Source organism: Pipistrellus kuhlii, unplaced genomic scaffold, assembly GCF_014108245.1.
Source record: "Pipistrellus kuhlii isolate mPipKuh1 unplaced genomic scaffold, mPipKuh1.p scaffold_m20_p_16, whole genome shotgun sequence".
Classification (NCBI taxonomy): domain Eukaryota; kingdom Metazoa; phylum Chordata; class Mammalia; order Chiroptera; family Vespertilionidae; genus Pipistrellus; species Pipistrellus kuhlii.
Genome location: NW_023425471.1, coordinates 26,178,912 through 26,197,158, shown reverse-complemented (window position 1 = coordinate 26,197,158; position 18,247 = coordinate 26,178,912). Strand labels below are relative to the sequence as shown.

General features: G+C 45.4%; 1 protein-coding gene and 1 pseudogene across 1 annotated transcript; one reads left to right on the top strand and one right to left on the bottom strand.

Moving 5' to 3' along the window:
* Positions 1–5,919: 5,919 nt before the first annotated feature.
* Positions 5,920–15,441, top strand: FGF16 (fibroblast growth factor 16). The gene is made up of 3 exons (XM_036439816.2): positions 5,920–6,472; positions 12,584–12,687; positions 14,124–15,441. Exons 1-3 carry the CDS (start codon positions 6,199–6,201, stop codon positions 14,367–14,369), a joined length of 624 nt encoding a protein of 207 aa, XP_036295709.1. The 5' UTR covers positions 5,920–6,198; the 3' UTR covers positions 14,370–15,441.
* Positions 15,442–15,473: 32 nt separating this feature from the next.
* LOC118720325 lies at positions 15,474–15,574 on the bottom strand (annotated as a pseudogene).
* Positions 15,575–18,247: the final 2,673 nt, after the last annotated feature.

Sequence of the window (18,247 nt, the reverse complement as noted above, 5' to 3'; positions counted from 1 at the left end):
CTTACCAGACACCGAATAACTACACAGGTTAATAAGCATAATGCAAATTAACCTATTTTCTTGTTCTCCAAAAGTGAAATATTTTCTGTTGTGCACACCAAACAAATCAGTACAAGACCAATGATGTGGCAATTGGCTGCTAAAATATTCACTGCTAGAATTAGAGGAGAGAAATGATGCACCTGTGCATAAGGCAAATGAATGCAACAGATTATAGTAATCAGTCACTAGCGAACATTGTAGTTCATTATTAATAATTATGTACAACAGAATACTGTGAAAATTAAGTTATGAAATTTTTATTAAAACGTTTCTAACATACCGTTATATTGGCTGGACTGCAAAAATATTTCTTGTGGGCTGCATTTGACCCGAGGGCCACAAGTTTGACATGCTTGCTGTACAGTTATCCAAACTTTACAAGTAACATTCTATTGTAAATCCAGCAAGGGTCGCTTCTTCTTTGTACATTTTTCTCTCATTCCATATATCCAGCACACACTTGGCCAGAGACTGTGTCCTGCTGAGGATTTTTGATAAACCAAAGTATTATGAAGTCTCACTATCCTAAACATATTGTACTCTACACAATCCCAGGCCTATAAATCAAGAGTAATTTGCCTCCGGTGGATCTGAGATTAAATTATTACTCTGCCGCCGAGACCGGTTTGGCTCAATGGATAGAGCGTCGGCTTGGGGACTGAAAGGTCCTGGGTTCGATTCCGGTCAAGGGCATGTACCTTGGTTGCGGGCATATCCCCAGTAGGGGGTGCACAAGAGGCACCTGATCGATGACTCTCTCATCGATGTTTCTAACTCTCTATCTCAGTGTTTTTCAACCTTTTTTGGGCAAAGGCACACTTGTTTCATGAAAAAAAATCACGAGGCACACCACCATTAGAAAATGTTAAAAAATTTAACTCTGTGCCTATATTGACTATATATAAAGTAATTCTCTTGAATAGGAATCAAATAAACACAAAGAAAGTATTTTATAATTACTTTATTATGAAATATTAAGTAAACAAAATAGTGAAAAATTATAAAATTCTTGTCTTGTCTGCACCTACGGCACACCAGGCAACATCTCGCGGCACACTAGTGTGCCGCGGAACAGCGGTTGAAAAACGCTGCTCTATCTCTCTCCCTTCCTCTCTGTACAAAATCAATAAAATATATATTTAAAAAATAAAAATAAAAATAAAATATTACTCTGCTTCTTATTAACTACTAGAGGCCCACTGCACGAATCTGTGCATGGGTGGGGTCCAGCCAGCCCAGTCCTAATCAGGGTGGATCAGAACTGGGCCTGGCAGGAGGTTAGCTGGACAGCTTGCCTTGATCAGGGCCCAATCAGGGCCCCCAATAAGGGCCAGGCCAGCTGGGAGAAGGGGCTGTGGGCAATTGGCCAGTGGGCCCTGCCCCTAATTGGGGTTGGGGAACCAATTGGGGGCAGGGCCGGCCATGGAGAGGAGCTGTGGGCAGTGGGCAGGCCAGCCCTGCCCCCACCCCCACCCCTGAATGGGGTGTGTGGAGGTGCCAATTGGGAGCCAGCAGCCTGGGGGAGGGGCCATGGGTGGTTGGCCAGCCGACCCTGCCCCTGATTGGGGTGGGGGCGCCGATCTGGGGTGGGCCAGGCGGGGGAGGAGGGAGAGGAGCTGCAGAAGATTGGTGGGGCAGCCCTACCTCCTATTGGGGTGGGGGGGGCATTAGGGGTAGGGCCGCTGGGGGGAGGGGCTGCAGGAGGTTGGCTGGCCAGCCCCACCCCCTATTGGGGTAGGGGTGTGATCAAGGGAGGGCAAGCAGTGGGGTAGGGCTGCGGGCCTATCATGGTGGGACAGGCTGATGGGGGCATGGCTGGCCGGGAGGTGGGGTGCGGAAGGGAGGGAGCATTTGGCCACCAGACCCAGCACTTGATCAGGAAGGGAGAAAGGGAGAGTCTGATCAGGGGCAGGCCGGCAGCGGGGAGGGGCTGTGAGGTTGGCTGCTGGCCCCACCCCTTGATCAGGCCAGTTTGCTGGCCACAGTGGGTGTCATAGCAACCAGTTGTTAGGTTGTTATGGCCCTTACACTAGGCTACTACGGATTTGTGCACATTGAAAGGAAATTAATTAGAAGAAGTATTTTAATACTGCTATTTGCCCTTTCTCTTTAATATATGGTAAGTGTCAGAGATTAAAGAAAATTAGTAAAATGTATATGAAAATAATATATAAATTGATTAACAAATAAACAATAACAACATGATATAACAACAAAGACATGATATAAAAACAACATAAATAAAAACAATGACTGATAAATTGATTAAACCTAGTCTAATTTCTCCCTGCATACCACATTAAGAGTAAAAACACTTTCAGAGTGCTTGACTAATTTCCCTTGTAATGAAGTATTTACTATCAATAGTACAACTTTAACTTTAATGTCACATGCTCTTCGAACTCGAGAGAAAGCAACATACAACTGACCATATCCAAAAAGGGGTTCAGGTAGGAATATTCCTACTCTGTCTAGAGTTTGTTCTTGTGATTTATTAATAGTCATCACAAATGCTGGCATCACGGGAAACTGTCTTTGAATTAATTTAAATGGGAGTCCAGTGTCAGACAGAGACAAATCAGTTCTTAGATCAATTTCTCCTTCCACAGATCACGTTAATACTTCAGCTTCGATTATGTTAGGTCACAATCTTTTGATAATAAATCTAGTACAATTACAAAGACCCCATTTACTATTAAGATTTCTCAGTAGTATGATGATTGCACCCACTTTCTATTTTAATTGATGACACAGCATTCCCGAAGGAGAAATACTATTAAGAAATTTGATGGGAAAATTTTCCTTTTCAGCATCATCTGCTGAATCAATAGAATCATCACTCAAGTAGGTGTGAAAATCTCCATCGAGTATATCCAAAATTTCTTCATTTAATTTATGAATGTGCTTATTTTTAGGACAAAGATCGCATGTTTAGATATATTTTTATATTATCTAATAGATTTACTATTTCCAAAGGTAGCTAACCTCAATAATATATCAGTTACAAATCATTTCTTGGGGGATTACAATAATATCCATTCCAAGAGCTCTTTATATGCATCATGCATTTCGAGACTCAACATCTATTTTTAAATTGCCAATACACATCATATGTGCTGGCTGGTGAGTGAAGGTTGGACGGTCAGTCACTTAGACTTTTATATATATAGACTAGAGGTCCAATGCATGAAATTCCCTCTTGCACCCAGGACTCGGACTTCCCTTGCAGCCCCGGCTATGTCCAGGAGGTCGTCCAGAAGAACTCTGGAAGGACATCCGGTCTAATTAGCACATTATGTCTCATTATTATTATAGATGATTCTATGCTAGTCACTTAAGCTCACCTCTAAAATAGTGATAATGACACCTCCTACTTCATAAGGTTGTGAAAATTAAATAACTTCCATGGAATTGCTCTGTCAATGGGACACTTCATGGAAACGTTATTTAAAGCACAATCATCAGTCAGCTTAATCTCAAAAGAGGCCCAGAAGGGCAATGAAATGTTTGTATCTCTAATCTTTGATCAGGTAGGCCTCCAGATATGCAACTGTGGTTGGTGACTTTGGGAATGTTGGGGGCAAAGAGTGCAGAAGGTCCCTGGCATGACTATCGAGGAAATGGCCTTCCACCATTATCAATGCATCGTTTATATCATCATAGAAGCATCTAAATCCTTTATGTCACATATTTCTCAAAGCAGTTCTATCTACAGTATTTCATTTGACTTTCACTAAAATTGTTCCACCTTCTTTGTTACCATTTTCCTCTTCCTGGTAGTGGACTACCTGAATTGGCAAAATCCAGCCCATCCATTACAAGGGCCACCTTGGTCCAGAACCCATCCCTAAACCCAGGGATCAGCCTTCTCTCTGCTTTCTGAGTCCACACAGCACTGTATACCTTATACTGCCTTATACTGCCTTCTAGTCATTTATATACTTGTCTTACCCTCTGTCCCTCTTCCCTCACTGTCTTACTATCCACAAACTCTTCGAATGGAAGAATAAAGAAGGAAGGAATGGTTTATTTGTTGTTTTATGTCCCATTTTAAAAGTTTTTATTGTGGAAAAATGCAGCGTGTGCATGTGTATGTGGTGTGTATCTGTGTGTGTGTGTGTGTGTTTAGAGAGTAGAAGAAATATATAATGAATACCCATGTACCCATCACCAGGCTTCATCAACTAGGTAGTAACACATGAATAATATTGTCACGTCTATACCTCCACTCTTGCCTTCTCACTCTGGGTTATTTTCAAGCAAATCCCAGAATTTCATTCGTAAATACTCCACTACAGAGGCCATCTGTTGCAGTTCTGTTTGGAGACTATTTGCATCTGTGCCCTACTACTGGGAGCAAACACATCAGAAGATGATTTCTGGGCACCTAATATGTGCCAGACCTTGTGCTTGGCTCTGGAGGCTCTGGCTGAGCTAAGGGGACACACTAGAACTAAGACATGATGTTCCAAACCAAGAATTTTTACGGTACCAGAGTGTGAGCAAGGGGTGCATGGGAGCCCAGGACCAGGACCTCAAACTGCACTAACTGAACTGAGCTGAATCTGTTTTCTCTAATGGAGACCCTGGGTTCAAACTCGCCGCGAGACACGGATTCTCAAGCAGGAGGCGCTGCAAAGGCGGGGCAGGGGGTGATTGCTCTGTTTCTCCCTTAAGAGCAGGAAAAAGCAGACCAGAGCCCTCGGAGAGTACAAACTGCAAGCAACAAAGCAGTTTAATGAGCCTGCAGGACGCTGAGCACTGGGACCTTAGAAGTGCCCCAGGGTTCAGGTGCCTGGCAGGAGGGCGGGGAGGGGGGGTGGTCCCCAGGGAAGGCCTGGCACCTGCTCTCAGTTCTTCTTGAGGCGGCCCATTGCCCTGACTGCCGCCAGTTCCCGTCCCAAATGCCGCTCTTCTGATAGAATATTTCTGAGCAGGGCACCGGACAGAGCGAGGAAACACCTGTTTCCAACAAGAAAAGGGGTGTGGAGGAAAGCCCTGACCAGGTTTCCAATGGCCCTTCATCCAGCCTGCTCTCCAGAGCCCTGTAAAAGCACGCCCACAAAGCCAGTGGAAATCATTTTTTTTCTAAAAGATCGCTTTCTATTTCTTACTCCCCCCACCCCCCTCCATCTCCTAAACTGTAATGTCCCTTAAAAAAATGTCTTCTTTCTCCGTGAGGTTTCCCGCTCCTCCCAGTCTCCTGAAGACCGCGCCTTGGTTCCTGCAGGGACTGCCAGCACCCCCAATCCCCAATTTTGCAACTGCACCGCTTCCGGACTTTTCCCTTCCTCAACCCCCGTCCAACCTACAGGTGGGGAGTGAGGCTGCGGGGTGGGCAACCGAACAAAGAAACCGGGGAGGCCCTTGTCCCAGGCCAGGCACCCCTTCTGCAGCCTCTGGCCAGCCGGGAAACAAGAGGGCCTCAGGAACCTGGGAACGCCAGGTCTGGGTCTCAGGCCACTTTCCCAAAGCCAGCAGCCCGGGGACCCGGGAAAGGTGGGGACTGCCCCCGCGCAGCGGACAGACGTCCACGCAACAGGCCTGAGTGGTCGTGGGCGCCAGCAGCCTCCACGCACTGGGCTCCGTTATTTCATCAGCAGCTTCAGAAAAACCTGCCAAAAGCAGTTATGCCTCACTGCAATGTGTAGCTTTTTCCTGCCATTTTTTCACAATAAAAGAGGGAGTGAAGCTCGCTTGTTCTCTTCCCCCCTCCCCACTCCACCCCCCTCCGCTCCCAAAAAGAGCCAAATGGATACGAGAAGGAGAAAGGGGGAAAAAAAAAACAACCCACACACCAATCTCCGAGGGGATGCCAGTGAGGTGTGGCTTGTATTTAAATATCCAATATGTCAATGTAAGGGGAGTGGGTACGTATATAAAGTGCCGCTTGCATCCGATCGCTCGACGAAGCCAGCTATGAGAGGCCTGAGGAGATGGACGTGGAGGGAAAGCGGCACTTTGACTGAGAGCAAGGTCAGGAACGCGCTGCCCCACGCTCCCCGCCGCTGAGAAGTTCCTTGGACAAGAACACACGTCGACTGCAGCTCCGCAGAGCGAGGAGCTGGGGAGCGAGCGCCGGCGAGTCGCCCACGCCCGCCGCGGGGAGAGGCAGATCGCGCACCTCCGCCCCGGCTCGGCCCCGCGCACCCTGCCATGGCGGAGGTGGGGGGGGTCTTCGCCTCCTTGGACTGGGATCTGCACGGTTTTTCCGCATCCTTGGGGAACATGCCCTTAGCCGACTCCCCCGGTTTCCTGAACGAGCGCCTGGGCCAGATCGAGGGGAAGCTGCAGCGCGGTTCGCCCACAGACTTCGCCCACCTGAAGGGGATCTTGCGGCGCCGCCAGCTCTACTGCCGCACCGGCTTCCACCTGGAGATTTTCCCCAACGGCACGGTCCACGGCACCCGCCACGACCACAGCCGCTTCGGTGAGGACCCGACCGGGAGGGACGGGAGGCGAGCGTCCCGACGGCGCGCTGGGGAGCCGACGGCTCTGAGCTCGGGCTCCGGGCCCCGCGGACCGCCCCCAGCTCGGTGCCGTCCAGGCGGATGGCCGCCAGGGACGCGGGGCAGATGGGACACGACGGTGCGGACTTGAGCCGAAAGGCGTCAGGGAGCCTGGCACCCTGAGACGCCAGGGAGGGGGCGGGGGCGCGGGCGCCGGCGCCTTGAGGTGCTGCCTCTCCTTCCTCCACTCCGCTCTCCCTTCCTCCCTTGAGTGAGAGAGGAGCGTTCTGGCACCTGGATGCTGTACTTGGACTGGGAGCAGGTGGAGCTGGGAGAGAGGTAGGAGCAGAATCACAGCAGCTGCGGCGCGGCGCGGGACAGAGCCTCGAGGGCAGGATTGTCGCGGGCGATGGCCTGGAACAGGAGCCCTCGTGGGCCATGGATGTGGTGGGCGAGTAGCCGGTACCCACGTCGCTTTTGGCCAGCACCTGCCTGCCTCTGGGTTGCTCTGCCCAGGGTGGGGGCCAATCCAGGCAGCAGGGCATGGGCTGGGGATTCGAGAAACTAGGAAAGCCTTCCAGTGTCCGCTGTGTAAGGGCACGAGCCCTGGGGCAGCTTTGGCTTGGAGCTGCCTCTGGACTCCTCGCCTCAGTGAGGAAAGTCCTGGGCCCACTCCCAGCAACAGCAACAGGTGTCTTCTGGGCCCAGGACAGGAAATGGCCACCTCCATCCAAGGTTTTCTCTGTCCACCATTTTGCAAATTGTTCAAAGGGCACAGCTGCCTGTCTCACATAGAGAACACAATATAAACCTTGGTCTGAGACAGAGATCGTTAGGTTTCTAAACAAATGTATCCACTCGTCAGTAATTTGGCCGTTTTTATTTTCAATATCCTATTCTCTACTAAAGCATTTTTCAGGTGCTGGGACAGCTATCCTTCCTCGGGCCCTCTTTCCTCCAATGTCCCTACCTCCTCCCAAGGACCCAGTGGCCCAAGGAAGCCTACCCTTAAGCCTATAAGAGGTTTTGACTATGTTCCCACACAATAAGTTCTTTTCTTTTTCTCACTCTTTCCATGCCTCCTCATCCTCCTGCCCCCCCATCCCTTGCTGGAGCTGCTGCTGGTGTGCACAGTAAAAAAGTGTGTGTGTGGGGGGGGGGGTGCACAGAGGCCAGGTCTAGCAAACAACTTAGGGCTAGGGCTGGTCTTCCTTGCGGGGAGCAAGCAGGAACCCTAATGAGGTCTATGTCATCTTGGAAAAATGCACTCACAGAGCTGGAGTGCAGTAGGTTGTGTGTGGGGTGGGGGTAATGGAGGGGTGCAGGTGTCTGTATAAACTTGCAGCCCGTCCTCAAATGGGTGATAAGGTGGGGAGGAGGGAGAAGGAGTGCTAACTTGGCTCCTTTTCCTTCCATTGCTTATGACTTTGCAGTCTCCTTTTGTTTCTCTTCAGAGGTAATGGGACTCCCGCCCTGGCCTCAGAGCCCCCTAAAGACTCCCAGAATGGCCTAGAAATATTGGAGTAGCTCCTTCCTGAAATATAAGAGAAAATTTATGAAATAATAGGGAAATGTTGGTTGGGGGTAGCAGAGGTGGAGAAACTATGAACTTGGCTCCCAGCAGCTACAAGTGTTTGTCTGACTCTGTGCCTAAGCTGAGCCCAATAACCTACAAGGTCAACATAAATCAATAATAGGCTCTTGGGATAAGTGGTCTTTAATTACCTCCCTAAAGACACATCTTGATTTCTTTTCATCTCTCGGGCCTGCAAAGGGTGTTAAGTTTAAGGAGAAACCAAAGGAAATAAAACTGGCAGGGAGAAGGGATGTTTTCACTGCTGCCTAACTGACTGCTTCATTTTTTTGTTTTGTCTTTAAAAAACACTGCCTGAGACCACCTCGGCATCACCTTTTCCCTTCCCTTCTTCCCTGGCTTCCTGGCAGTTTTGTGTATTTCCTGTAAATGAGATGATAGCTGGTCAAAGCTGTCTCTTTGTAACCTCCCCTGCCAACTTTCTAACACGTTTACTCTTTCTCAGTTTAGCTTTTGGCAAAGAAAGAGGTGGCGTTTGAGTTTGCTAACTCCTCCCTCCACGTTTGAGTTAATCAGCCAGGGTATTCAATAAATCGAAACTTTAACATTCCATAAGTGCTTTAGCAGTCAACATTCCAGCAGGGTAAAGTAGGCCAGACTTAAGATATAAAATATTATAGATTTCTGCTTGGGGGGAGGAGGTAGTCTCCGAAGGCCATGTAAAGTAAATAGCTATTTGTTGTAATTGGAGAGCAGGGCCCCCAAGGATTACCCTGGAATCCATGTGTTCAGAACAAGTCAGGCTGAGCCCAAGAGCAGCCCCGACTCCATATAATAACCTGTTGGCACAGCCTATCCTCCCCCCTCGCCACCCCCTGTTCTGCCATCAGTAGCCGGAGTATTACAACTTCTGCCTGGCTGGTGGCATTAACATGGGGTTCACGGAGATACTGATGTTCTTGAGGGACACCTGTGGATTGGCAAAGTAGGATTGGGGAGCCAGGTTGGAGGAGAGGCCTCCCACCACGTGGGATGGAGCAGGCTCCTGCAGCTGCTTTGGGTTTTGAGTGAGCTGGTTCTTGTTTGGCAAGGTGCCAAGGCAGCACTGTCTTGGCCATGAAGGTCTGAAAGGGTGACTGAGGGAGCTCAGGCAAGTTATGGAACCAGATCAAATGGCACCTTCGTCAGTCATCTAACTAAGTTCTGAAGCAGTGGGACCCAGGATGTCCATTTTGAACGAGGCCATGGGGGAAAAGGTATAAGAAGGCAAGAGTCCAGAAACTGTCCAGCAAAGGCCAGAGCTTGAGGTGGACCGGTCAAGATGAAGCAGAGCAGAGAGAGATCCTGAGCTTTAAAGGCGGTGAGAGTGGAGAGGACAATCTGTCTACTTAATACTTCGCCTCAACACTTTCCTGTTCACACCCCTCTCCAGCTGTAGCTGGGAAAATGTAAAAATGGCTTGTTTTCTCTCTCCCTTCATACTGGCTGGGATTCAGAGAAGGTTTAGGAATATCTGTTCCATCATCATGTGCCACCGGGTTCCCACAATTTAAATCCAGCTAATAGGAAAGTTGGCAGAGGGGAATGATGCCCAAAGACAGCTGGGCAGGGACGATTCCAGCTGTTGGAGACCCCTGTTACTGGACACAACCCAAGCGACTTCCTGTATGATCTGTCCTTTGGCATCATGTTAACTGAGAATTGGAGAAAAACTGTGGTGACTCAAATGGCCACACCTCTTGGGTTTCATGATTTGTTCTCACACCAGGTCTTGGATGGTGAGATCACAAGCTGACCTCTGCTACTTAATGAGCTCACGGTGGTTAGAGACATGAGATACTTAGAGAATGAGGGAACTAAGACTTGAGGCTCAGAAGTAATCTGCCTAAACGAATCAAAGCACTGAAGGCTCCAACAGGTTGGTATCCCTCAAAGTTTAGCACCCAAAACTGAATCATGACCTGGTTTCTCATTTCCTTGCCACACTGGCTGTTCGCCTTTGAACACACTCCCATGTTTCTGTAGCCGTCTTTAAACACAGTCCAACTAAAAAACAAAGCAGAATGGGCCAATCCTCTCCCTTAAGCCAGTTACTAGACCTCTATCAGTGCAGCCTTAAATCACATTAGCTTTATTTCCCACCACCACCATGTTTTACATTAGCTTTTAAATATTTTTTAATTTTACATGACTAGTTACACATTAGCTTTTTAATAATCTCATTAATCACCCATACTAGACTTACCTTATCCAATCAAATCCCCCTAAGCCATTGCTGTGTATATTTTGCTAAGCCACATCTCCCCATTCCAGAAACAGGCAGACTTGCATTTGATAAAAATGCATGAAAACACAAAAGAACAGTATGTTTTCAAGAAAATATACATGGTTGCCTAAAGTGGGAAGGAGGATGGGAGTAGAGTATGGAAATAAAAAGAAAGAAATAGATAACTAAAATGTCCTTGCACAGGCCAATTATGATAGTAGGACACACAAAAAAGGAGTATGATTTACTCAACTGTCTGCACTTGAGGCTCACACTCCCCCAGCAAACCCCCCCCCCAAAAAAAAAAAATCTTCAGTAGTTGGTTTGGGGACCAAAGTGCAGAATTTTAGTTATTCCAACTAAAGCTTATTTTGCTGGAGTCAGTCCATTTTTCCATTCTCTTGAAATCTCTTCGGATTTTGTTTGTGTCACCCTCTCAGCTGTATGTCTTCTGGAACGAGGGTAAGCAGTCCCTCTATGTCCTCTTACAGTCATTTATTAAAATGTGAAACAGGGAAGCACCCAAATCAGAATGCTGTGCAGTACCACTAAAGGTTTTGGTCTATAAAATCAGCATCTGCTTAACCATTACTTGGCACCAGGTATTTTCTCTTTTACCTCCTACCATCTTGTATCTATCTCTTTGCCCAAAACTCCTTTCTTTGGACTATAAGAGTTAGTAACAACCAGACTGGGAATAAAACTTGGAGAATTTTTGTACGATGGCAGCCAAAGAACTTGACATTCTTCAAATGGGCCGTGGAAACGTGTCCTAAAGCTGCCACACTTGCACACCATCTACCAGCCCAGGTCACTGGGGCTCTTCAGACTTCCCACTGGAGTTTTGCACATGGTTTCAAAATTAAACCACTTACATTTTTAAGTGATCTTTAAGGAATTAGTCTCACTTTCTATGTAGATTACATAGAACATTATTACCCTTAAAATTGCATTTTTTTTTAATAAGAAAGACAGCCAGATATGAGCTCATTTCATACCTTTGGTTGCCTCTGTGAGTCAGTCCACCAAGTTTTGTTCTGTACATTGAAAAGCATGGTTAGAGACAGAATATCACAGAAGAATCCAGCTTCCTATTATATTTGCATCCATTTGATAGAGGTGCTATCTTAGGATAAAAGTATAAAGTGTTCAGTGTCACCAGCGTTTCAGTTCTTGGTCCTTTTTCCCTCTTAGTAGTTGATTTCTTTTTTTCCTCTTACTGCTGCTCAATAAATGAAAACGTTTTCAAGTCTTTACCTCTATCCTTGTCGGCTAGAGGGACATTTCTGAATGTCTTCCCTTTTCCCTTTAATTTGCAACATCTCAAATCAGTATTAAGTCCAGTGCTACCTGCCAGCTCGGCCATGAATAAACTTAAAATTCTCAAGAGAGAAGGGGAGAATGACAGGCTTGTCAGCCTGTGACTGTACAGGCTGAAAGCACTTTTCAGGAGAAAGCTCTTGCCAGGCCAAGTTCTGCATCCTGCCTATGGCAGGAGAAACAACTTGTGAGTGGCCTGTGTGGCCTTTGTTAGAGTCAGCTACAGGCAGTTGACAGCCTCATGTGGCTTCAAGTACATGGGAGCTAAGAGGGTGCAAAACAAGTTCAGCCTAGAGGACAGGGAGGTAATGCTCTGTTCTCTGGGAGAAGAGAAATGACTTTGGGGAGATACAGAAACCTGGCCATATTCTCCTATTTAGGAAGAATGCAATCCCATTTCTTAAAATGTTGGTATTTAACAGTAATAGTGCCTTATAATTAGGAGCTTTTTAAAAATATTTATTTTATTTATTTTTTACAGAGAGGAAGTGAGAGGGATAGAGAGTTAGAAACATCGATGAGAGAGTATCATCGGTCAGCTGTCTCTTGCACACCCCCTACTGGGGAATGTGCCCGCAACCAAGGTACATGCCCTTGACCGGAATCGAACCCGGGACCTTTCAGTCCGAGGGCCGATGCTCTATCCAGTGAGCCAAACCGGTTTCGGCAATTAGGAGCTTTTGTAACCAAAGCCTTCTCACTGTATTTTCCTCATAATATGCCTAAGAGTGTTGACTAGAGGCAGAGATTGTTTCCCCATTTTATATATGGAAAAATTGAGGTTCATAGAGACTCAGTGTCTTCCCTGTAGTTCCATTCTTCTTGCAAAGATGGTTTTATCAGGTCATTCATGAAAGCCACCCAGGGCTGGCCTCCAGTTGTGGATAAATGACTGGTAGCTCATGTTACCTGAACAGCTTCCTCTTAGCTTGATGTTAGTGATGGAAATGGCATTCACCTTTTTTGCTATAGGCATCCTGGAGTTTATCAGCCTGGCTGTGGGGCTGATCAGCATTCGGGGAGTGGACTCTGGCCTATACTTAGGAATGAATGAACGAGGAGAGCTATATGGATCGGTAAGTTTAAGATTTTCTTTTCATCAGAGGCTATTACTACCAGTATTTGGACAATGTAAGGCAAAAAGTATACTTTAATCTAGCACTTGAAATCCTTTTTGTCAACTATAAAGACTAGTGTTTTCTAGTCACGTGTGGTTGCCCAGGAACTTGCTCCATAACACTTTTCCACTCATTCAGCCCCCATGAAAACATAAACTTTACTGTAGCATACTTGCTGTGCCTTTTTCATTAGAGGGGCAACCAGTCTGATGATAATAGTAAGCTGTGCTAGTTTGTTAGTAGATAGTATGGGTTTGGGGCATTTGCTGTCTTGAGGTGCACATAGGAATTTTAATGGGTGCCCAGAGTGGTAGCAGACTAACTGGCACAAAAACAGGCAGTGGAAAATCTGGCCTTCAGATTGGGAATTCTTAGATTAAGAACACAGTCCCTGGTTTCCAGACTGCTTCAGCTGAATCCCAAAGGCCAAATGAAACAAATAAATGAAGAGTGAGGGTTCCAGGGTCTGGTGATAGCCCTGAGTCTCCAGCTAGGACTGAGTTGGCTGTAGTGTATGGTCTCTGTTCTGGAAGCTAGCCAAGAACTGGGGACTGGTGAGTGACTTTGCTGACCTTAACCCTTTCAGGGAATCCCAACTCGTGGCTTTGGCTGCATCCTTTGAGTCACATAGAATGCTTTCTGGCTGCCTGCACCTTTTGAAATCAGAGCACATTTTTCCCTGACACCTAAGCGATAGGCCTGTCCCCAGCACTCGGTATCGGCAACCCCAGCAAGTACTAAGGATCAAATGTGAGAAGGGACAGAGGCAAGAGACCCAGGAGCTGCTAGCTTAATGTAGCCAGATTGGAGGAACTTTTCGAGGAGATTTTTTGTAAGCTTTCCAACTGACAGGCCTTGGGCCCTTCATCAGGAGAGATCACAGCTCACCTCCTGTGGAACTTAATATAGATCCAAGGCCTATCAGTTGACATGGTTGACTGTAATCTCAATATATTTTAACATTAGCTCTGAGTAGGGAGAAAACTCAGGGATGCCAGTGGGGCATTGGGCAGCCTTACGAGACATCCTTAGGCTCTATTGTGCCCCTGAGACCTATATAATTTTATTAGCCAATGTTATCCCAATATATTCAATAAAAAATAATTTTAAAAAATTTTCAGCTCAAAGAGCCAAGTGAGGCTCTCTTCTCCAGTCTCCTGCCTTCAGGAAAGGTCTTACCTAAAACATTTTTGTGTAGCTCATGAAAGAGAATGAAGGTGATAGAAATCAGACTAATTTGCTATTTGGAAAGAAAATACCTCAATAATATGGGAAATAGGACTGAAATTTTCTGATATCAATGTGCTATTGCTATTTCAGGGTTCTCCACCAGCACGCTGGGATGGGGAAAATAGTCATATAATGGGCTCTGCTTTATTTTCTCACCCTCACAGAAGAAACTCACTCGCGAATGTGTTTTCCGGGAACAGTTTGAAGAAAACTGGTACAACACCTATGCCTCCACCTTGTACAAACACCTGGACTCGGAAAGACAGTATTACGTGGCCCTGAATAAAGACGGCTCACCCCGGGAGGGATACAGGACTAAACGACACCAGAAATTCACTCACTTTTTACCCAGGCCTGTAGATCCTTCTAGGTTACCCTCCATGTCCAGAGACCTCTTCCACTATAGGTAACAGACCCTAGGGTGACCTCTGTAGCCCATATACTTTGGGGACACAGTTGTCTCTGCAAGCACTATACTCGTAGCTTTTCAATTCTCTTTCCTATCAATTTAGATAGCAAAGAAACACTTACTGTTCAACTCAACCCAACTGTTCCCTTGTTGTTCAAAGTGTATATCAAAGTTGGGTTATTTTGGGGAGGGATGTGGGGGGAAGGGTGGGCTAAAGGGAATCTTGTATATACTTTTTTCTTTACTCATGTACTTTCCCCTGAGGTGGTATGAAAAAGACTGGGGGCCCCTGCCAAGGGCCAAGGGTACCTCACTCCACAATCTACCCAAATACCTTGACAATGGGTAAATGAAAGACCAAAAGATCTGCCACAGATGCTACCTACAGAGCTTTGGAAAAGTCTCATTCAGAAAAATCCTCAGGGCCACAGCCCTGATGCAAGCCATCCTTGATTTGGCTCTGCAGATTTCTCATCTGTCCTGACATGCAGTTTTCCTGCCATTGGAAGTGGGAAATGGGGAATATTGCAAAAAGAAAATGCTATTAAAATGTAAGCATGGATACTGTGCATAAGGACAAACTATTTATGAAATGTATATGCTATTTATTTTATATATTTATTTATTTCAAAATAATTTTATTTTTAATGAGAGATGCTATGACTGGATTTTCATCAGAAAGAATAAGGTCCTACTGAAACAGGATAAATTTGTTATTAAAGGCTTTTATTGGCAATAAAATTGTCTTTATATTGTAACCACTGTCTAATTCTATTGATTTGTACATTTAGTAGGATGAGTCAGCTTCTTTCTTCTCCAACTTCTTAGAATTTCCTGATGTCAGCATCACACTGCCTAGGCTTGATGACCCATTATTCACAATATTAGTATTATCTAGGGGCCCTGTCTAAAGTCCTTTCTGATTCTATGACATTGGTGAACAAAGTTTCAGAAAGGCCTGAATCAACATCTCTTATGGCAGCTCCCATTTGTGATTAGGATTTAGGCATAGAAAAACCCTCCTTTAGGATTTGGTTAGGGCCCAAAGCATGGAAATCAGAAACCCTACTTGGTAACTGTTTACTTTTTTTTTTTTTTTTTTAACACTGTCTAAGTCTATATGATGGTTTGTCTCATAGAGGAGAGCACCAGAATAGGTTAGACTTTGTTGCTATAGCAAGCTCAAATTGTGTCAGACAGTTACTTTATTTTTTATAAGAAAAATTTATTTATGAAGTTAGAGAGGTAGTAGAAGTGAACTAACTGGGCTACACAGGCTCAAGATATAAGTTACAGAAACAAAAGAAGGGCCTTTGGAGCTTAGAAGAAAAAGAGGCAAAGGAAAAGATGGGAAGAGAAAGATGAAGATGTATCCTCAAGAGGGAGAGCCCATTGGTGGCTTTATATTTTCTACTAGAGGCCTGTTGCAGGAAGATTCCTGCAAGAACAGGGTTTCCCTCCTGCCGCTGCTGCCCCCCACCCCACACTTTCCCTCTCGCCACCCCCATCCCCTCACACTTTCCATCCTGCAGCCGCTGCTGCTCTGTGCTTTCCCTCCCACTGCCACCAATGCCCAGCTTTCTGCTTTTCCTCCTTCTTCTTTTTATGCTGTCTTGTCTTCACTCCGCATCTGTATATGCAAATTAACTGCCATCTTTGTTGGGTTAATTTGCATGCTCGCTCTGATTGGCTGGTGGACATAGCAGAGTGATGGTCAATTTGTATGTTTCTTTTTTATTAGTGTAGATATGAAGATAAAGGGCTTCAAAATAAAAAAACAATCAATGGGGAAACTGAGCCCTAGCTGGTTTGGCTCAGTGGATAGAGCATCGGCCTACAGACCAAAGGTCCCAGGTTCGATTCCAGTAAAGGGCACATACCTTGGTTGCAGGCTCCTCCCTGGCCCAGGCCCCTGGTCAGGGCTCTGCAGGAGCAACCAATCAATGTGTTTCTCTCGCATCAATGTTTCTCTCTGTCTTTCCCTCTCTCTTCCACTCTCTCTAAAATAAATAAATAAATAAAAATAAAAAATCAATGGAAAAATATACTCAGGTGAGGATTAACAACAACAAAACTATATATATGGAAACTGATTATTTGAACCAGTCAACTTACCTTCTAGAGGTGTTCTCCCACTCCCTATCCAACCTCAACCCCCATCCCCTGCCAGTGCTTTTCCTAGAGAATTCTGGGAAGATGTTAATACATTTCCCTAAAGCAGTAGTTCTCAGAGTATATGATCTCTTGACCACCAGCAGCAACTGGGAACTTGTTATAAATGCAAATTATCAGGCCCTACCCTAGACCTGCCAAATCTGGGTGGGGGCCAGCAATTTGTATGGTAACAAACCTCCCAGAGGATTCTTGTGCATGATAAAGCTTGAAACCTAGTGCCATAAAGGAATAGTTTTCAAAAATAATTCCTTATGCAGCTGAATGGCTTATAAATAAAGTTTGTGGATAGTTTCGGTCCATAAAACAAAAGTAGAGTGGCTCTAATTGAAGGGCATGTGGCATTTCTGGAGCTCCCTCTTCTCCAGATCAGCCCCTAAGATATCTTGGTTTAAAATCCCTGGCCTCTTTACTGATATTTACTGAGGTAGACACATATGATTATTTTTATTTTCAAAGTGAATACTGTTAGGAAACAACCAAAGAAATCAAAGTCTCATTGCATACTCAGGTACCATGAAGGCCTGGTAGGAAAAGGTTTGGGGTTTAAGATAGTTCCTCCTGGAGTTACTCATTCACGTCAGATTAGCATTTGCTATTTTTCCAACTGATTGTACGTCTGAACAAAGAGCTTAGGAAGCAGCACACTTCAAAATCAAAACCAAAAAGTCTATAAAAGCTCATCCAAACCTAGGTACCCAACAGGAAACCATCCACACATATGAGAATATATACATTAAATAGCAAGTAAGACTGTAGAATAAAAAACGTTAAGTTGCATACTATATATGATCATAGAATACTCGCCAATGGACTCACCAAGGCTGAGATCTTGCAGGGCTAGGATGGGTAGGGAAAGTTTCAAATGGGTAATGCCTGCCATGAAGAACCAACAGGATTTGGAGAGGCAAGAAGGTTGATGGTAATGCTCATGTTGAATTATAGGAAAGAGACATCACCTCTAGTGGTTTCTGGGAAATGGATAAATATTAAATGTGTGGGTTTTTTTTATCACATTTTTATGTACATCATACTTTATTTTAAAAACAAAATTTTACCTACATTATCTATAGTCAGCTACCTAGAACTTTTGATACACAGCTACATCTTCTTTTTTAATTACAGTTGATGTACAATATTATATTAGATCCAGGTGTACAACCCATTGATTAGACATTTATAGAAATTATGAATTGATGCTCCCAATAATTCTAGTACCCATCTGGCACCATATATAGTTATTATAATACTAAAGGCCCAGTGCATGAAATTTTGCACTGGGGGGGGGTGGAAGTGTCAGCTCAGATTGTGAGAAGGCGCAGGCCAGGCCAAGGGACCCTACCAGTGCATGATCATGGCTGGGGAGGGACACAGGAGGTTGGCCAGCCAGGGAGGGACTCGAGAGGGCTCCATCTCCCTGTTGCCAAACTTGAAGCTATGTCTTAGAGTACAAAAATCAAAGGTTTCACATATAAAATCTACCTATTTGAAAAAAATCCCAAAGCTAAAGACTCTGTCAAGTTTCTCACAAAGGATCACAGTGGCCACCAGTTCTTATACCAGCACTTTGAGGCCATAGAAACTCCTAAGGTAGTTGTTCCTAACATTTGAGGAGACACATTGAGGACCAAAAAAATAGAAAAACAGCAGGGGCCCCCAGTCTTTTTGGGTATCCAGCCAGCCTTTCTCAGTCCCAATAGGTCAGAT